The sequence below is a fragment of the Globicephala melas genome, chromosome 4 (genome assembly GCF_963455315.2).
Source record: "Globicephala melas chromosome 4, mGloMel1.2, whole genome shotgun sequence".
Classification (NCBI taxonomy): domain Eukaryota; kingdom Metazoa; phylum Chordata; class Mammalia; order Artiodactyla; family Delphinidae; genus Globicephala; species Globicephala melas.
The window spans coordinates 66,343,916-66,366,048 of NC_083317.1; the positions used below are offsets into that span (position 1 = coordinate 66,343,916).

Sequence of the window (22,133 nt, forward strand, 5' to 3'; positions counted from 1 at the left end):
TTTTTATGTTAATTTCTTGAAAAAGTACTCTTGTGTTCAAAGTGGCCAAATTCATTTCTTCTTTAATCTTCTCTTGCCCTAACTTGCATGCATTTTTGTTTCTTTGAATTAGCAGCCATAACTATATACTAGTTATGTTGTCTCCTCATAAATACCAAGGAGATGCGCTACTTGAAATATATTAAAAGATACCAAATGAGTAAAGACAAGGATTCTCACCATCCAAGAAGATTGGCAAAACTTTATACTAGAAGATTTTGGAAATCTCTGTGAGCCCTGAAGGGTTAAGAATTATATAATAATCAGAAGCTTGAGAACTGCACGATTTTACTTTTTAAATGTTAGTCTCAAATTACTGGATTCAGAGACTTTGGGTGATGATGGTTTAGGACTAGGTAGAAAATGGGAGACTAAAACTGGATAAGTATTGCTCAGAAACTGGGAAACAGAGGTGAAAGAGGGAGTCTGTCCCTCTGGTTAGATTTCATCAGCATTAGAACCTACCCGTCCCTATTCCTAGGTTATGTATCATTACTAACGTATCACTTGAGTCTGTTTCTTTAATACTAAAGAATCATCAGTAATTAAAAACCACTTGTTTTTTGACTTTTTTTTCTAAACTCTTTTCCCTTCATAATTAGCGTTTCATTACTGTGTATGCTAAGAATTGTAAAAGTAGTGTGGAGTTGGGTAGTCATGGTAAAAGCAGATGTGTGATTCTCTAGTGTGATTCTCTTTGGTGTTTTAATTCCAACCAGAAAAAAGTTTTCCTTGGCAATCATACTTTACTCTCCCTCCTTCCCACTGATTACCTTGGCTATGAGGTTTAGTTATTTTGGTGCATATTGGTTTAGATTACATAGTAGTTAGGCTGTCAACTATTTAATAGGTTCGTTTTCCCCAACTTGGCTTCTTGCCTGTTCTTGAAGCAACCAAGCCTTTTTTTCTGTGAACTTAGGAACAAAATTGAATGAAATAAAACTATTGTTAGCAAGTATTGTATACAGTTAGGCTCATATATTTAACAGTCAATGTTTATAATTCCTAGAATGGTACAACTTGAATCATAAGGGCTTTAAATAAGTCATCTAGTCTACCCTGTTCCCTTTTGTGAATATTTCCTTCTATGTATAAAATAGGATATGCTTTTATGTCTAAATTTGTCTTCGTTAGGTTTTATTATAGTTGAATAGGCTCTATCCAGTGAATGTGTGAAGTGAGTCTTATTTGTCCTACACTTAATTTTCCTCAGAGTTCAAGTTATTTTAACATCTTTCAGAATTTTATAGACTTCAATCATGTCCTTATTGCTCTACTGAAAGTTCTAATTCCTTTTGATTCTACTTTCCTTACAAAGGATTCTCTTCCCCCAAGCCATCTCCACCTACAGTTTTTGTCTTATTTTAATTATCTTTTTCTGGACCATCTCCAATTGTAATATACTTTACTTGAGACCTAGTGACCAGAGCAATATATGTTATTTATGCATGAATTTATCATTAATTATTTGAGTTTTATCTCAAATATCCTTCTAGTTTTTACATGACAGTTTATTGCTTTGCTTCTGGAAGCATATTAAGACCAATAACTTTAGAATTATGTGCAGAGATTTTTTTCAGACCCTCTCCTGCCCTTTATTTGATAACTTGGATAAGGTTTTTTAGTATATTTTAGATTACTTTTCTATAGGCAGATTTTCTTACACTTGCCAATATTGAAATAGATCTGCCACTTTTCTGCCCACTTATACAACCTTCAGCTCTTCCTATATTTTTTTGCTATCAGTTTGGCCTTTAAGAACCCAGAATTGCTTAGCATCATCAGTGAACTTGACAGTTTCCCAGGATACATCTTCGTAATTTGTAACTCTATTAAATAAGACTGCTCCTAGAACTAGTGTTTCTACCTTACCATCTAGAGATTTGTTCATTTATCCTTATTTTTTGTTTTCTGTCTTCATCTGTAACAGAATAATTCCTTTTTTGGCTAAATCTCTCAAGAACCTTGTCAGAAATCTTTCAGATATGACTTCATTTAATTTACAAAACTAAATTGCTTTTCCTCTAATTTTGTATTTACTTTAAGCATTATTCAAAATACTATGTTGGTAATATTAAGGTATTTGGAAAATTCTTTTAGAAGTGTATAAGTCTTAGAGACTTGCATACATTCCTTGTCTTTTTTTCCTTTTGAAATACTGCATTGGTAATAAGGGCTCTAAGGAGGAGGTTCAGCCTTTGGCACTATTTTAAAATGGTTAAGTTTGATTTTAACCCTCACTTTTACATCCATGTTATCAAAAGCCTGTTTTCTCTGATCTAAACTTTTAACTTCTCAATTCCTGTTTCCCTTTCTCTCTCTTATGTGCCCAATATCTTATCTCAGGAGTTCTATACTTTCTAAAATGTCCAGGGTTACAACTAATTCATCCTAATATGTTAATGAGAAGATGCTTTCACTTCATCCATGGCCCGAATTGGCCATTTCTGGGTCTTCTCTTGATAATAAGTAACACTAATCTAAGTGCCAGGCCTTCACAAATATTCACTTAATACCCACAATAATCCAGTCAGGTAGATACTGTTTTTCCCCCTTTTTGTACTTGAGAAAATTGAAGCAGAAAAAGATGAAGTAACTTGGCCAAAATCATACAGCTAAAAGTGTTAAGAGTCAGGATTTGAATCAAGGAGTCAGGTTTCAATCAACATTTTAAATTCTTTTATATATTTAAATGGCATTATATTTTGTATTATTTTCAGAATATAAATGTTTTTCTTAAATTCTTCATCTGTAATATGTACACAAAATGATAGGAGGTGTGTGGTGGGAGAAGTTTCATTTCTGATACTAGATTCCTAGATAAACAGTTCAAAGTATACTTAATTTGCTTCAGGAAAATAAAACTGCCATTTATTTACTCATTCATCAAATATTTATTCAGTGCCTAACAAGCAATAGGCACTATTCTGGATGCATGGGATATATCACTGAATAAAAAAGGTAAATATCTGTTGTGGAGAACCTACAGCTGTGGAAAGTAGGTGACAAAGACAGTAGACATAAATTATTATGTTAGAAAATAAATGCTATGGGGAAGAAAATAGAGCATTGGGAATATAGAGGTAGGGATGAATTGAAAGAAGGTGAAATCTGAGTGAAGACGTGAAAGATGCAAGGGGGTATGGATACCTAGAGGAAAAATATCCCAGGCAAAGGAAACTGTCAGTGCAAAGGCCCTGAGGTAGGAGTGTGTGTGTGGTGTGTACAGGGAATACCATGGAGGCCACTGTGACAGGAGCAGAATGATGAAGGGATAAGTAGGTGGGCAGGAGGAGTTCAGATGATGTAGGACTTTATATGCCATTGTAAGGCCTTTGGCTTTTACTCTGAGTAAGATAAGGAGCCGTATTTTGATGTCCTATTATGCCAGCTACAAAATTGGTCCTTCATAGACATTATTTCATTTTCTTATCCAGAGCCCTAGAAGACAAATGCTTTTCTTATCCCATCTTACAGAAAAAGGTACCAAAGTTTAGAGACTAAATAACTTGCCTAAAGTGTTACAACTTGCATGTGGAAGAACCAGAATTCAGATCCAAGCCATATATTTCTTAAAACCCATGTACAGTTGACCCTTGAACTGTGCAGGGATTAATCATGGTTTCTCTACCTCCATGGATTCAACCAACCATGGATCATGTAGTACTGTAGTATTTACTATTGGAAAAAAAAAAATCCATGTATACGTGGACCTGCACAGTTCAAACCCACGTTGTTCAAGGGTCAACTGTACTTAACCATTATGCTACTTAAGTTCCAGTTTGTGAGAAACATTTTGAATATCTTGTGGACAGTAGCTCAAAAAATGGAACCAGTGAAGTCTGTGTTATTTTATAATATTATCCTATATTTAAATATAATATATTAAAATATTATGTATTTTGTTACTTATAAAGGAATGCCTTTTATGTTTAAGGGTATTGACTTTCTGGTTTTTTCCCTTCCAGGTGGCTTAGATATAGACTCGTTTCAGGAGCGTGAGGAAGGCCGTGCGGGGCCAGATGATAATGAGGAGGTCATGCGAGCACTGCTCATTCATGAGAAGAAGACCCCCTCTGCCACAGCAGGCTCAGTGGGGGCAGCTGCTCCTGTGACCACTGCCAATGGCAGTGACTCTGAGAGTGAGACCAGTGAGTCAGACGATGACTCTCCACCCTGTGCTACAGCTGTGGCTGCACATCATGGGGAAGAGGATGAGGAAGATGATGAATTTGAGGAAGTAGCAGATGACCCCATTGTCATGGTGGCTGGCCGTCCGTTCTCCTACAGCGAAGTGAGCCAGAAGCCAGAGCTGGTGGCCCAAATGACACCAGATGAAAAGGAAGCATACATAGCAATGGGACAACGCATGTTTGAGGACCTCTTTGAGTGAGCTTTCCCTACCTTTTCCTCCTTTCTCTAATGTGCATTTAAAAAGAAATTCCCTACCTTTGAAGAAAAGTGTTCAGTGGCCTTCTGCCTCTCTTGATGTAAATCAACTGTTAATCTTGTGCAAAGAGTAATGGGAGAGAGAGAAAGTTTGATTTTTATGCCAGAAACTTCTCCACGAGGTAGGTTGGCTATAAGCATACCCTTTCCTATTACTACAGTATTAATATTTTGCTGTATTTCCCTATCTCACCTTTTTTCTTTCCCTTTTAAGACACATTTTTCTCCCTTCTGAAATGAGTGAGAGAAGTCTAAAGGTAAATTCTTCATGTCTGCCTGTAGAAGCCCACTTTGATAGGTTACAGTAATTCATTGATCACATCCTTTTTATTTATTCTGACCAAGCATTCCAAAAAGCTCCTGATATTGCTGCCAACCAAGCAGCTTGGCAACAGGCAAATCATTGATGAAGGAAATAAAAAAATCTTAAAGCTTCATATTGCTTCACAGTTTAGGATGGAGTCGATATGTAAGGGGAGGTGGGAGTGCGTGTGGAAGAAGGATGGTTATGCGTAAATCTCACGATTAATATCTAAACCAAAATTGGTGTCTTTAGAACTGACTTGACTGACAGATATTATTGTTGTGCATAATGCCTTTTGGTTTGTATGTTAGGTAATAGAAAACAGAAAGTGTGTTTGGTAAGCCCTTAGGAAGAAATTAGAGAAAAAACACAGACTTAGGATAAGGAGTCCATGTAAGGGGTTGAAGAGTGGAGAGCATTGGGAACAGTACCCTTTAACATTGTCTGAGTGTGTGCTGATTTGGGAATCCTTTATATAAAGCTGAGACTGGTCCCCTTCTTTTTCAGTTCTTCCACAGTGCTATAAATTGTTTAAAGAGGCCATTCCAGCAGAAATCAGCATATAACAATTGATTACTCCTCTCTCTTTTTTTTTTCTCTCAACATTATTGATGACCTTGTCTCTTTTGATTCTTGTCAGGAATGGTATTTTAGAGTGCATCCAGTATATCATTGAGCATTGTAACCTCAAGAAAAATACTTTATTTTTGGTTCTGATATGTAGTATGGTATTATTCCTTAAGGCAGAACTTTAAAGAACTTTCATACAAAGGTCTACAACAATTGTATTTTTTATAATATTTTCCCTTGCATTGTCATTTTAAGTATTTATCATTTTATAGTACATGTGTAAAGTTGAGGTAGATTTTAAACATCTGAGCCTTGTATAAAGTAATGGTTCATTTACCTGGGTTGTATTATGACTGAATATTGACAATAAATCTATTTTATACTGACTGAAATTTGTTAATCTAGCTCTGTAACATCTTTACATAATTAAAATGAATACTCTTCCCATTTAAAAAAAAGTGTTTCAGAATATTTTCTCTTATTGGTCATGTTTCAAATAATAGATGCAATTTTATGTAGTCTAAACTTTTTCTGGCAATAAGTTGCCTCAAGAATGACTTTATGGGAGGAGCTTCAAGATGGCCGAAGAGTAAGACGTGGAGATCACCTTCCTCCCCACAAATACATCAGAAATACATCTACATGTGGAACAACTCCTACAGAACACCTACTAAATGCTGGCGGAAGACCTCAGACCTCCTGGAAGGCAAGAAACTCCCCATGTACCTGGGAAGGGTAAAAGAAAAAAGAGAAAACAGAGACAAAGAATAGGGACAGGACCTGCACCAGTGGGAGGGAGCTGTGAAGGAGGAAAGGTTTCCACACACTAGGAAGCCCCTTCATGGGCGGAGACTACAGGTGGTGGAGGGGGGAGCTTCAGAGCCATGGAGGAGAGCACAGCCACAGGGGTGCAGAGGGCAAAGTGGAGAGATTCCTGCAGAGGATCAGTGCCGACTAGCAGTCACCAGCCCAAGAGGCTTGTCTGCGCCCCCGCCGGGGCAGGCGGGGGCTGGGAGCTGAGGCTCGGGCTTCAATCGGATCCCAGGGAGAGGACTGGGGTTGGTGGCGTGAACACAGCCTGAAGGGGGCTAGTGCACCACAGCTAGCTGGGAGGGAGTCCAGGAAAAAGTCTGGACCTGCCGAAGAGACGAGACTTTTTCTTGCCTTTTTGTTTCTTGGTGCACGAGGAGTGGGGATTAAGAGTGCCACTTAAAGGAACTCCAGAGATGGGCGTGAGCCACGGCTATCAGTGCAAACTCCAGAGACGGGCATGGGACGCTAAGGCTGCTGCTGTAGCTACCAAGAAGCCTGTGTGCCAGCACACGTCACTATCCACACCTCCCCTCCCGGGAGCCTGCGCAGCCCGCCACTGCCAGGGTCCCGTGATCCAGGGACAACTTCCCCGGAAGGACACATGGCGCACCTCAGGCTGGTGCAATGTCATGCTGGCCTCTGCCACCGCAGGCTCGCCCCACATCCAAAACCTTCCCTCCCACCCCCACCCCCCCGGCCTGACTGAGCCAGAGCCCCCGAATCAGCTGCTGCTTTAACCCCATCCTGTCTGAGTAAAGAACAGATGCCCTCAGGTGACCTATATGCAGAGGCGGGTCCAAATCCAAAGCTGAACCCCAGGAGCTGAGCGAACAAAGAAGAGAAAGGGAAATTTCTCCCAGCAGCTCAGGAGCAGTGGATTAAATCTCCACAATCAATGATGTACCCTGCATCTGTGGAAAACATGAATAGACAACGAATCATCCCAAATTGAGGAGGCTTTGGGAGCAACGATATATATATATTTGTTCCCTTTTTCTCTTTTTGTGAGTGTGTATGTGTATGCTTCTGTGTGTGATTTTGTCTGTATAGCTTTGCTTTTACCATTTGTCCTAGGGTTCTGTCCGTCCATTTTTTTTTAATTAAAAAAATTTTTTAAATAACTTTATTTTATTTTATTTTATCTTCTTTTTTCTTTCTTTTTTTTCTCCCTTTTATTTTGAGCTGTGTGGAGGACAGGCTCTTGGTGCTCCAGCCAGGCATCAGGGCTGTGCCACTGAGGTGGGAGAGCCAAGTTCAGGACACTGGTCCACAAGAGACCTCCCAGCTCCACTAATATCAAATGGCGATAATCTCCCAGAGACCTCTTCTCAATGCCAAGACCCACCTCCACTCAACGACCAGCAAGCTACAGTGCTGGACACCCTATGTGAAACAACTAGCAAGGAAGGAACACAACCCCATCCATTAGCAGAGAGGCCACCTAAAATCATACTAAGGCCACAGACACCCCAAAATACACCACCAGACGTGGACCTACCCACCAGAAAGACAAAATCCAGCCTCATCCACCAGAACACGGGCACTAGTCCCCTCCACCAGGAAGCCTACACAACCCACTGAACCAAACTTAGCCACTGGGGACAGACACCAGAAACAATGGAAACTACAAACCTGCAAGACTGCGAAAAGGAGACCCCAAACACAGTAAGTTAAGCAAAACAAGAAAACAGAGAAACACACAGCAGATGAAGGAGCAAGGCAAACACCCACCAGACCTAACAAATGAAGAGGTAATAGGCAGTCTACCTGAAAAAGAATTCAGAATAATGGTAGTAAAGATGATCCAAAATCTTGGAAGTAGAATGGAAAAAATACAAGAAATGTTTAACAATGACCTAGGAGAACTAAAGAGCAAACAAACAGTGATGAACAACACAATAAATGAAATTTAAAATTATCTAGAAGGAATCAATAGCAGAATAACTGAGGCAGAAGAACAGATAAGTGACTTGGAAGATAAAATAGTGAAAATAACTACTGCAGAGCAGAATAAAGAAAAAAGAATGAAAAGAACTGAGGACAGTCTCAGAAACCTCTGGGACAACATTAAACGCATCAACATTCGAATTATAGGGGTCCCAGAAGAAGAAGAGAAAAAGAAAGGGACTGAGAAAATATTTGAAGAGATTATAGTAGAAAACTTCCCTAATATGGGAAAGGAAATAGTTAATCAAGTCCAGGAAGCACAGACAGTCCCACAGAGGATAAGTCCAAGGAAAAACATGCCAAGACACATAGTAATCAAACTATTAAAAATTAAATAAAAAGAACAAATATTAAAAGCAGCAAGGGAAAGACAACAAATAACACCTAAGGGAATCCCCATGAGGTTAACAGCTGATCTTTCAGCAGAAACTCTGCAGGCCAGAGGGAGCAGCAGGACATATTTAAAGTGATGAAGGAGAAAAACCTACAACCAAGATTACTCTACCCAGCAAGGATCCCATTCAGATTTGATGGAGAAATTAAAAGCTTTACAGACAAGCAAAAGCTAAGAGAATTCAGCACCACCAAACCAGCTTTACAACAAATGCTAAAGGAACTTCTCTAGACAGGAAACACAAGCGAAGGAAAAGACCTACAAAAATAAACACCAAACAACTAAGAAAATGGTAATAGGAACATACATATCGATAATTACCTTAAATGTAAATGGATTAAATGCTCCCACCAAAAGACATAGATTGGCTGAATGGACACAAAAACAAGACCTGTGTATATGCTATCTACAAGAGACCCACTTCAGACCTAGGGACACATACAGACTGAAAGTGAGGGGATGGAAAAAGATATTCCATGCAAACGGAAATCAAAAGAAAGCTGGAATAGCAATTCTCATATTAGACAAAATAGACTTTAAAACAAAGACTATTACAAGAGATAAAGAAGGACACTACGTAATGATCAAGGGATCAATCCAAGAAGAAGATATAACAATTGTAAATATTTACGCACCCAACATAGGAGCACCTCAACACTAAGGCAAATACTAACAGCCATAAAAGGGGAAATTGACAGTGACACAATTATAGTAGGGGACTTTAACACCCCACTTTCACCAATGGACAGATCATCCACAATGAAAATAAGTAAACACAAGCTTTAAATGATACATTTAACAAGATGGACTTAATTGATATTTATAGAACATTCCATCCAAAAACAACAGAATACACATTCTCAAGTGCTCATGGAACATTCTCCAGGATAGATCATAATCTTGTGTCACAAATCAAGCTTTGGTAAATTTAAGAAAATTGAAATCGTATCAAATATCTTTTCCGACCACAGCGCTATGAATCTAGATATCAATTACAGGAAAAAATCTGTATGAAATACAAACACATGGAGGCTAAACAACACACTACTTAATAACCAAGAGATCACTGAAGAAATCAAAGAGGAAATCAAACAATACCTAGAAACGAATGACAATGAAAACACTATGACCCAAAACCTATGGGATGCAGCAAAAGCAGTTCTAAGAGGGAAGTTTATAGCAATATAATCCTACCTTAAGAAACAAGAAACATCTCAAATAAACAACCTAACCTTACACCTAAAGCAATTAGAGAAAGAAGAATAAAAATACCCCAAAGTTGGCGGAAAAAAGAAATCATAAAGATCAGATCAGAAATAAATGAAAAAGAAATGAAGGAATGGTTCCTTGAGAAGATAAAAAAAATTGAGAAACCATTAGCCAGACTTACCAAGAAAAAAGGGAGAAGACTCAAATCAATAGAATTAGAAATGAAAAAGGAGAAGTAACAACTGACACTGAAGAAATATAAAGGATCATGAGAGATTACTGCAAGCAACTATATGCCAATAAAATGGACAACCTGGAAGAAATGGACAAATTCTTAGAAAGGCACAACCTTCCGAGACTGAACCAGGAAGAAATAGAAAATATGAACAGACCACTCACAAGCACTGAAATTGAAACTGTGATTTAAAATCTTCCAACAAGGAAAAGCCCAGGACCAGATGGCTTCACAGGCGAATTCTATCAAACATTTAGAGAAGAGCTAACAGCTGTCTTTCTCAAACTCTTCCAAAATAGAGCAGAGTGAGGAACACTCCCAGACTCATTCTATGAGGCCACCATTACTCTGATACCAAAATCAGACAAAGATGTCACAAAAAAAGAAAACTACAGGCCAATGTCACTGATGAACATAGATGCAAAAATCCTCAACAAAATACTAGCAAACAGAATCCAACATCACATTAAAAGGACCATACACCGTGAACAAGTGGGGTTTATCCCAGGAATGCAAGGATTCTTCAATATATGCAAATCAATCAACGTGATACACCAAATTAACAAATTAAAGGCGAAGAACCATATGATCACCTCAATAGATGCAGGGAAAGCTTTTGACTAAATTCAACACCATTTATGATAAAATCCATCCAGAAAGTAGGCTTAGAGGGAACTTTCCTCAACATAATAAAGGCCATATACGACAAACCCAAAGCCAACATCATCCTCAATGGTGGAAAATGAAACCACTTCCACTAAGATTAGGAACAAGACAAAGTTGTCCACTCTCACCACTATTATTCAACATACTTTTGGAAGTTTTAGTCACAGCAATCAGAGAAGAAAAAGAAATAAAAGGAATCCAAATTGGAAAAGAAGATGTAAAGCTGTCACTGTTTGCAAATGACATGATTCTATACGTAGAGAATCCTAAAGATGCCACCAGAAAACTACTAGAGCTCATCAATGAATTTGGTAAAGTAGCAGGATACAAAATTAATGCACAGAAATCTCTTGCATTCCCATACACTAATGATGAGAAATCTGAAATTGAAATCAAGAAAACACTCCCATTTACCACTGTAACAAAAAGAATAAAATATCTAGGAATAAACCTACCTGAGGAGACAAAAGACCTGTATGCAGAAAATTATAAGACACTGATGAAAGAAATTAAAGATGATACAAACAGATGGAGAGATATACCATGTTCTTGGATTGGAAGAATCAACATTGTGAAAATGACTCTACTACCCAAAGCAATCTACAGATTCAATGCAATCCCTGTCAAACTACCAATGGCATTTTCCACAGAACTAGAACAAAAAATTTCACAATTTGTATGGAAACACAAAAGAACCCGAATAGCCAAAGTGATCTTGAGAACGAAAAACGGAGCTGGAGGAATCAGGCGCCTGGACTTCAGACTATACTGCAAAGCTATGGTAATCAAGACAGTATGGTACTGGCACAGAAACAGAAATATAGATCAATGGAACAGGATAGAAAGCCCAGAGATAAACCCATGCACATATGGTCACCTTATTTTTGATCAAGGAAGCAAGAGTATACAATGGAGAAAAGAGTCTCTTCAATAATTGGTGCTGGGGAAACTGGACAACTACACATAAAAGAATGAAATTAGAACACTCCCTAACACCATACACAAAAATAAACTCAAAATGGATTAAAGACCTAAATGTAAGGCCAGACACCATCAAACTCTTAGAGGAAAACATAGGCAGAACACTCTATGACATAAATCACAGCAAGATCCTTTCTGACCCACCTCCTAGAGAATTGGAAATAAAAGATAACCAGCAGAATGGGAGAAAATATTTGCAAATGAAGCAACAGACAGGATTAATCTCCTAAATTTACAAGCAACTCATGTAGCTCAATATCAAAAAAAAAACCCAGTCCAAAAATGAGCAGAAGGCATAAATAGACATTTTTCAAGGAAGATATACAGATTGCCAACAAACACATGAAAGAATGCTCAACATAATCATTAGAGAAATGTGAATCAAAACTACAATGAGGTATCATCTCACACCAGTCAGAATGGCCATCCTCAAAAAATCTACAAACAATAAATGCTGGAGAGGGTGTGGAGAAAAGGGAACCCTCTTGCACTGTTGGTGGGAATGTAAACTGATACAGCCACTATGGAGAACAGTATGGAGGTTCCTTACGAAATTAAAAATAGAACTACCATACGACCCAGCAATCCCACTACTGGGCATATACCCTGAGAAAACCATAATTCACCCCACCTAGAGGGGTGGGATAGGGAGGCTGGGATGGAGGGGGATGCAAGAGGGAAGAGATACGGGGACATATCTATATGTGTAACTGATTCACTTCGTTATAAAGCAGAAACTAACACACCATTGTAAAGCAATTAAACTCCAATAAAGATGTGAAAAATATATATATTTATATATATATATATTTTATGTTTGGTAGAATTCAACAGTGAATCCATATGGTACATGGCTGTCTTTGTTGGAGTTTCTAGATTCGTGATTCAATTTTCTTAATTTTTAAAATCTAATCATATTTTCTATTTTTTCATGGTTCAGTTTTGGTGGGAGAATTTCCAGGAATTCATCCATTTCACCTGGATTATCTAAAATCTTGAGGTGCAATTGTGCTAATATACCCTTAGCATCCTTTTTATGTTTGTAAATTCAGTAGAAATGTCCACACACTTATTTCTTATTTTAATAATTTAAATCTTCTCTCTTTTTTCTTAGTCAACTTATTTGAAAATTTGTCAATTTTCTGGATCTTTGCTAAGAACCTACTTTTGCTGATTTTGTTTGTTGTTTTTTCTCTCCTCTGTCTCCATTTTAATCTATAGTGTCTCATTCTATTTGATATATTCAAATTTAATTTTCCCTAGTTCTTTAAGGTGTATAGTTAGGTTGTTGATAAATATATTGGAAATAAATTTTTATTTGATGTAAAAGAAAAAAAAAAGAATGACTTTATGTACCTCGTGCATATGGGGCTATTCAACTTTTAAACATTGTTTTCTAAACATTCATAATTTAGAAAGAAGTTCATTTAAATAAAATAGTAATCAGATGTTAAGTTTTAAAATGTAGTTGTAGGTGAACTCTCAGCTCTTCATTTCAGTGAATATATGTTTCTTGTTATTGTTTTTTCTTGAATCCAACTTACACGTTCTGCTTCCTAAAGCTACTGTTCTGTTTTTCTTATCCATTATCTACCAACTTCTTAAAGACTCATCTAGACTTTTTGCGTATTTCTTTCATCTCCCTCTTGCAGTCTGTGTTATGCCCTATTACTACGCTGAAACAGCTTTCTCCAGTCCTAATTGTCCAACCTAACAGCCCTTTATTTCTCAATCTCTTTGGCTGCTCTTTAGGATTTGGTGCTATAAACCCACTTTTTCCTTGAAACATTTTCGTTTGGTATCCTAGCCATTACACTGGCCAGGTTTCTCCTTACTTCAGGAAGCCTCCCTGCTTCCCTGGCTTCTTCACCTCTCCTCTGCACTACGTATACCGACTCTCACAGTACTATGGACACAAGTCTGTGTAGCAGAGCTTCACTGAAGTTTTTGTAGTAATGGGCAGGGGGCGGGCAGTGAGAGGGGTTTTTGTCTCAGCACTGAAGAGTCAAGGTATGAGTGGATTGTATACATCCTTGTTCTTCAAGAGTGTCTTTGCCATTCTCACATATTTCATCCCAAGTAGAGTGCTGCCTTCCTTGCTAAAATTTCAGCTTCCTTTTTCCTTCTCATTATCACCCTTTTCTTTCCAAAGACCTTGGAAAGTTATAAATGTATTAGAGAAAATAATTTAGTTCTTTGTTTTATTCCTACTCCAAGCAGGGCCTTGAAAGGTCCTATCACATCCAAAGTGGCCTATCAAGATGTTTCCCTAACCAAGGAACCATTTTCCCACCTACTTTTTTCCCACACCCCCTACTTTCCAACTTTTTCTCCTCTCATTACACCAAAAAAATATTACTCATATATTTGGCCAAAAGTAAGATGATGAGTAAATAACTGGCCCTAGATGATCCATAGCTTTGTATGTGCTGGAAAACTGCTTTCATTCTATCTGCCCTTGAAGTTGAAGCCTTTTTCTTATTTAGATACCACTTTTTCCAAAACACCTTAAGGAGTGTTAACTTTAAATGATTAAAAGAAAATATCCAATTTAGCATAGCCTGGAAGTCAGGAGACTAGGTTCTAGTCCCAGCTCCAGTTAACTAGACACTTGCAGTGTGACACCGTTATCTGATGTAATCTTTCTGGGCTAGTTTCTCATCTGTCAGTAATGAGAGGATTATGCTAGCATCACCGATGATTCCTTTCTGCTCTGATAGTTTATGGAGGTAAGTGGTAGCTAATACATTTTATAATGAGGCTGAATAATAATAACAAAACAACAACAACAAAAACCTTCTGATGTTCTACAGCAATTCAAACCAGTTGAAGGATATTTTAATTGAGGGACTAGTGTAGGTGGCAGGTTTAGGATTTAGAATGTAGCAAACCAGAGCATAAACAGTTGCTAATTAGGTTTCTCTCTTCCTATCTTGCCAAGGTACTTCATTTCTAATTTCACAGACTAGGGCGGAAATAATCGAATATTTCATAACTCTTTTTGGTATCATTTTGAGAGAATTAGACGCTGAATGGGAATAAGATTGGGAAGAACAGTTCATTTTCTTTCTACCGGTTGACTCTATGACTAGATTCCCAGCCAGGACCACAATAGAAAGACTTACATATGTACTTTCTTGTTCTCTTTATTCCTGAGTTTAAAAAACGTTAACTAGGAAATGACAATCCAAAAACAAATATGAAAATCTTTAGAATTTAGAAATTGGTATAATTCTACCTTCTGTTTGTTCAGCATTTTGTTTCTACCAAAGCTATTTCACATGTGTTATCTCTATCAGAGCTGGGCTACTATCACTTTTTTTTTTTTTTAATATCTAAACATCTCTTGGGAAATGAAGAAGATTTTTCAGAAAGGAATTGGAATTATGGCACTAAATTTGCTGTCTTTTCTGTTGGATTTTCATATTATAAAAGTAAAATAAACTGTGAACAAGATAAGTACAGGTATTCTTAAAACATGTAAAGCCAAATGGGTTGAGAAGGGGCAAGAGTCTTGAAATTTTACTTCTTCCTTTGAAGAGCTAAAGGAATGAACTAATTCTGGTGTGCCCTCAAGGGAAGGAACAAGTACCTTAGCTTCTCTTCAGAAAGAGCTTCCTGTCCTCCTGAATACTAGGCGCTGCCTTTCCTATTCCAGTTGCAAAGCAGATAGGTGTAGTACACGACCCAGCTTCAAGAATCAACCCACATTTCCTATCACACGAAAGTACATTATCGCCTACCTAATGTAAATAAGTCTGAGAAATTAGTCTGGAAATGAAGGCTGGTGCCAGGTGCTAAAGTGCCTTGAATCATGTCAAAGCATACAGCATAGTTGTACAGTTTGCTGTTGTTATATAAATGTATTAATTATTTAAAAATTCATCCAATAAGAAATATATATATATATATATATATATATATGGTAAAAAATGAGAACTCCCCACCCAGCCCATCCCTATTTCATTTACCCCGAGGTAACCATTGTTGATAGTTTAATGTGATATTTTCTAGGTCTTTAGGAACAACATACTCATACATCCCCACAGATATACTGCAATGCTTTTTAAATAAATACAATCATATACACATTGCCATTTGTTTTTGAAATATCTTGGAGATCTTTCTAAATCAATATATTTAAACCTGCTTCATTTTTAAAGATAAGGACTAGATTGAATTTTATAATATAATTATATGATGGTTTATGTAACAATTCCCTTCTTGAATGGCGTTTAGGTAGTGTCCAGTTTTTCACTATTAAAGTGCTATAATGAATTACCCTCATATCCGCATTCTCTGAGTACTTCTATAGGATAGAACCATAAGAGAGAAATAGCCAATCACAGGACATGTCCATTTTAAACTGATAGCTATTGCCAAGTTGCTCTTCAAAAAGATTGTTGGAGAATGTTAAGCAGGGGAACAATTTGTAGCATTGACTTTGGGTTGGAATTTAAATGTGGAGATTATTAAGGTGATTTCAATAGTCTTAGTGAGTAATAGGTCTAAAGACCTGTCCAAGTCAGTAGGGATGGAAAGGAGGGGACAGCTTTAAGTTTGGGGAGGTGGCATTAACGGATTTGGTGACTCTTTGGCTATGGCACTGCCTTGGATGAAGCTCTGGCTTCTGACTGAATGGTTGTTCCATTTATCAAGATTGGAAATAGAGGAGCGGGAGCAGTGTTTGTTCCTGTTTTATCTCCCCATCTCAGTAAATGACACCACCATTCCACCTGCATGCTCACACCAAAAGTCTAGTAGTTGGCCATCCTTCCTTTTTTTCATCCCATGTCCCATTCATCAGCAAGTCCTGTCAGATTTGAAATAGAGCTGATAGGACTTGCTAATAAATTGAAAACATATTCTAAATCTGACGCCACCACTACCAGCCTACTCCAAGCCATATTAACAAACCACCCCCCCTTCACCCCTGGCGCTTAAAACCCTTCATTGACTTTTTCTTAGAATAACATCTAGACTCTAAACTCCTGACCCTTTTCTATGGGTCCAAAGAGGTCTGGCTCCTGGCTACTTTTATGACTACATCTACTATTCTTCTCCCTGTTAACTACTCTCTAACCACATTGACATTCTTCGTTTTGCAAATATGCCAAGGTTTTTCCTGCCTGAGGTCTTTGCCCTAGTTGTATTCTCTGCACAGAACATTCTTCTCCATTTTTGTCCCTATTATTTCATTCTCGGCTTAAATGGCACATTCTCAGAAAAGCCTTCTTTGCCGTATCTACAGTAATCTCTTCTCCCATTAATGATGATATTTTCCTGTTTTATTTTCTTCATAGCAAAATTGCTATGGACAGTGAACTTATTTATTTTTTTATTTAATTATTTATGTCTATCAACTTCTCCCCCCAAAGATGGTAAGTTCCCTGAGGGCAGGATACTAGCATATGCAGTCAATTCTGGTGCATGATAGGCTCTCAACAAATGTTGAATGGATGAATGAACAGATGAATTGGCACTAGGAAAACATAGTCTTTTCTCTACCACGTCATATCATTTTGTTCCTGCCTGAATATGTATATGTATGTATATGTATACACATACATACATTTATATATATATACTTTTTTCTTAACCAGTGAATTATGTTTACTTGTGGTTTGTGGTACCTAGGGCTGTGTCCCCAGGACTAACAGTAGAGGGTAGCAGAATATAGCTTCTTTGGTGCAGCCAATGAGACGTCTAGAAGCTTTAGTTCTCGGGAGCCATTAGCTTTAATGTTCATGGAAAAGGGAACTTAGTGAGTACTTTGTCTAGGGCTGCCCTGTCCAATATGGTAGCCACTAGCCACTTGTGTCTATTGAGTACTTGAACTATATCTAGTCCAAACTGAGATGTGCTGTAAATATGAAATACATACCAAATTTTGAAGACTCAGAACGGGATTAAAGAATGCAAAATATCTTATTAATAATTTTTTATATTGATTATTTGTTGAAAAGATAGTACTGTAGCTATCTTGGGTTAGAGGAAATATGCTATTAAAGATAATTTCACCTGTTTCTTTTATATGGCTATTAGAAAATTTTAAATTGCATATTTTGCTCACATTTGTAGCTTGCATTATATTTCTCTTGAACAGCACTGGTCTAGGGCATTCTCTTCAGGTGCTAGAGTTATGTATTGTGCTTAGTGATTATTTGCGTCTTTCCTCATGTACAAGCTTTTGACCTGAATGCTGTGCCCACCCTCCTCTCCTCCCTCATCCTCTACCAGAAAGGCAGGCTTTGTTTTGTTGGTAGGCTCTTTCTCTTGGGAACAGTAATGGATTTTGCTTCTGGTTTAATTTTTCCCCTTTTAGGGGTGGGAATAGTTGGGATGAGGTGTTTTCTTGGTTTGTGTGTTTCCTGAAGTAAGATGAAATGTAGGGATGACATCAGCAGTGGAGATAAGGAACTGAGAAATTGTTGACTACTGAGACCGATGTTGTGATGTTGAAAGTGCTGCTGACTCCTAGGTAACTGAGGAACCTGAGCACCCTGTGAAACCAGACCAGAGCCGGAGGAGCTGACAGCCAGTCCTAAATCAAAGGAGTTGGAAGCCCAGTGTGTTGCTCTGTATGCATGATATTAACAGGCAGTGTATGTGAGACTGCTCATGTGTTTATTATCTGTCTCTCCCCTCACTAGAATGTAAGCTCCATGAGGGCAGAGGCTTATCTTTCTTGCTCACTGCAGTGTTCTGGCTCATATCCCTGGCTCAATGCCTGACACATAGTAAGTAGTCATCAATACATATTGAATGAATAAATATTTATGTTTATTCAGGCCAGGAGTAAACCATGGCCTTTATATAAAAGACTGCTATTTTCCATTTCTGTCATTATTGAATACCTAATGTTTGTGATGCTATTTTGTATTAATTATCTTCCTGTTTGGAATACTTACAGATGGTGAGTGCTGATCTACGCAGCAAAGTGCATTTTCCCAGCAACTGGTGAAACCATCTAACCAAAAGTACATCTAACAAATGCATCTAACTGAAAGCTTACACGTGAATTCTATGTTAATGTCAATCTTTAAAGAAGAAATTGTAAAGAAAGATTGTCCTATTTCTTCAACTAGGGATTTTATTTGTCTCTTAATAAATTAAAATTGATGATACCATGGTTTCCTTCTTGATATCAAAGACGTAGCTTCCTTTTATGTTTATGCTCAGCCATTCTTGGCAAATATTTGTTGCTTCATGGTCACATAATGGCCGATACTTCACCTTTCTACACACACCTTCAGGTAGAAGTGAGGCAGTTAGGGGATAAAGCTATATGCTAGCTGAGTGAGTATCCCCCTCCCTTTTTTGATTGTGGTGAAATTTATATGACATAGAATTAATCATTTTAAATTGAACAATTCAGTGGCATTTGGTGCATTCACAATATTGTGCAAGCACCATCCCCAACCAGTTCCAAAACATTTTCATCACCCCAAAACAAAACCCATAACCATTAAGCAGTTGCTCCCCATTCTCCTTTCCCCCCAGCCCTTGGCAACTACCAGTCTTCTTTCTGTCTATGCATTTACCTATTCTGGATATTTCATATAAATGGAATCACTCAATATGTGACCCTTTGTATCTGGCCTCTTTCACTTATCATAATATTTTGGAGGTTCACCCATGTTGTAGCATGTGTCAGTACTTCATTCCTTTTTATGACTGAGTAGTATTCTGTTTTGCGTATTTCTACAATTTGTTTATCCATTCATTGTTGATGGACATTTGGGTTGTTTCTACATTCTAGCTATTGTGAATAATAATGCTGCTATGAACATTCATGTACAAGTATTTGAGTACCTATTTTCAGTTTGGGGGGGTATATAACTAAGAGTGGAATTGCTGGGTTTGTGATAATTTATATCTATGTGCTGTTTCTTTTTAAAGTAATACCTCTCCCAGCACTGTGTGCAGTAATTACTATCAATCACTGGGGAGAAGACAGGGCCTTGTAACCAAGATGTGAGAGTCAACAGAAAATGTCAGAACTCTAGGGTTTGTGACCAGAGAGCCTTTCCTGGCAACAGCTACAGAGGACAGAGTAATAGGAGATATGCATATGAGGTAAGAATTCAAGCATCCTTGATTTTTTTTTTTAACACCTTTATTGGAGTATAATTGCTTTACAATGGTGTGTTAGTTTCTGCTCTATGACAAAGTGAATCAGCTATACATATACATATATCCCCATATCTCCTTCCTCTAGTGTCTCCTCTTACCCTCCCTATCCCACCACTCTAGGTAGTCACAGAGCAGCTAGCTGATCTCACTATGCTATGTGGCTGCTTTCCACTAGCTGTTTTACATTTGGTAGTGTATATATGTCCATGCCACTCTCTCACTTGATCCCAGCTTACCCTTCCCCCTCCCCGTGTCCTCAAGTCCATTCTCTACGTCTGCATCTTTATTCCTGTCTTGCCCCTAGGTTCTTTAGAACCATTTTTTTTTTTTTTTAGATTCCATACATATGTGTTAGCATATGGTATTTGTTTTTCTCTTTCTGACTTATTTAACTCTGTATGACAGACTCTAGGTCCATCCACCTCACTACAAATAACTCAATTTCGTTTCTTTTTATGGCTGAGTAATATTCCATTGTATATATGTGCCACATCTTCTTTATCTATTCATCTGTCAGTGGACACTTAGGTTACTTCCATGTCCAGGCTATTGTAAATAGAGCTGCAATGAACATTGTGGTACATGACTCTTTTTGAATTATGGTTTTCTCAGGGTATATGCCCAGCAGTGAGATTGCTAGAAAATATGGTCGTATTTTATAAGGAACCTCCATACTGTTCTCCATAGTGGCTGTATCAGTTTACATTCCCACCAACAGTGCAAGAGTTTTCCCTTTTCTCCACACCATCTCCAGCATTTATTGTTTCTAGATTTTTCAATTATGGCCATTATGACTGGTGTGAGGTGATACCTCATCATAGTTTTGATTCACATTTCTCTAATGATTAGTGATGTTGAGCAGCTTTTCATGTGTTTGTTGGCAATCTGCATATCTTCTTTGGAGAAATGTCTGTTTAGGTCTTCTGCCCATTTTTGGATTGGGTTGTTTGTTTCTTTGGTATTGAGCTGCATGAGCTGCTTGTAAATTTTGGAGATTAATCCTTTGTCAGTTGCTTCATTTGCAAATATTTTCTCCCATTATGAGGGTTGTCTTATTCATGGTTTCCTTTGCTATGCAAAAGCTTTTAAGTTTCATTAGGTCCCATTTGTTTATTTTTGTTTTTATTTCCATTTCTCTAGGAGGTGGGTCAGAAAGGATCTTGCTGTGATTTATGTCATAGAGTTTTCTGCCTATGTTATCCTCTAAGAGTTTGATGGTGTCTGGCCTTACATTTATGACTTTAATCCATTTTGAGTTTATTTTTGTGTATGGTGTTAGGGAGTGTTCTAATTTCATTCTTTTACATGTAGCTGTCCAGTTTTCCCAGCACCACTTATTGAAGAGACTCTCTTTTGTCCATTGTATACTCTTGCTTCCTTGATCAAAAATAAGATGACCATATGTGCATGGGTTTATCTCTGGGCTTTCTATCCTGTTCCATTGATCTATATTTCTGTTTCTGTGCCAGTACCATACTGTCTTGATTACCGTAGCTTTGTAGTATAGTCTGAAGTCAGGGAGCCTGATTCCTCCAGCTCTGTTTTTCTTTCTCAAAATCACTTTGGCTATTTGGGGTCTTTTGTGTTTCCATACAAATTGTGAGATTTTTTGTTCTAGTTCTGTGAAAAATGCCATTGGTAGTTTGATAGGGATTGCATTGAATCTGTAGATTGCTTTGGATAGTATAGTCATTTTCACAATGTTGATTCTTCCAATCCAAGAACATGGTATATCTCTCCATCTGTTTGTATCATCTTTAATTTCTTTCATCAGTGTCTTATAATTTTCTGTATACAGGTCTTTTGTCTCCTTAGGTAGGTTTATTCCTAGGTTTTTTATTCTTTTTATTACAGTGGTAAATGGGAGTGTTTCCTTAATTTCTCTTTCAGATTTCTCATCATTAGTGTATAGGAATGCAAGAGATTTCTGTGCATTAATTTTGTATCCTGCTACTTTACCAAATTCATTGATTAGCTCTAGTAGTTTTCTGGTAGCATCTTTAGGATTCTCTATGTATAGTATCATGTCATCTGCAAACAGTGACAGTTTTACATCTTCTTTTCCAATTTGGATTCCTTTTATTTCTTTTTCTTCTCTGATTGCTGTGACTAAAACTTCCAAAACTATGTTGAATAATAGTGGTGAGAGCGGACAACCTTGTCTTGTTCCTGATCTTAGTGGAAATGGTTTCAGTTTTTCACCACTGAGGACGATGTTGGCTGTGGGTTTGTCATACATGGCCTTTATTATGTTGAGGAAAGTTCCCTCTATGCCTACTTTCTGGAGAGTTTTTATCATAAATGGGTGTTGAATTTTGTTGAAAGTTTTTTCTGCATGTATTGAGATTATCATATGGTTTTTCACCTTCAATTTGTTAATATGGTGTATC

At 37.5% G+C, this 22,133-nt stretch overlaps 1 protein-coding gene across 4 annotated transcripts in view; it reads left to right on the plus strand.

Annotated features, from left to right (window-relative positions):
* Nucleotides 1–18,670, plus strand: part of GTF2E1 (general transcription factor IIE subunit 1) — a 48,146-nt gene extending 29,476 nt beyond the window's left edge. For 3 of the 4 annotated variants that reach the window (XM_030857727.2, XM_030857737.2, XM_030857718.3), the window contains exon 5: nt 4,008–5,802. In XM_030857727.2, the coding sequence (XP_030713587.1) occupies nt 4,008–4,432 (425 nt within the window). In that variant the 3' untranslated portion in view covers nt 4,433–5,802. Of the gene's footprint in view, nt 1–4,007; nt 5,803–18,520 lie in introns of those variants that run through there. The other variant, XR_011377385.1, reaches the window with a different exon arrangement.
* Nucleotides 18,671–22,133: the final 3,463 nt, after the last annotated feature.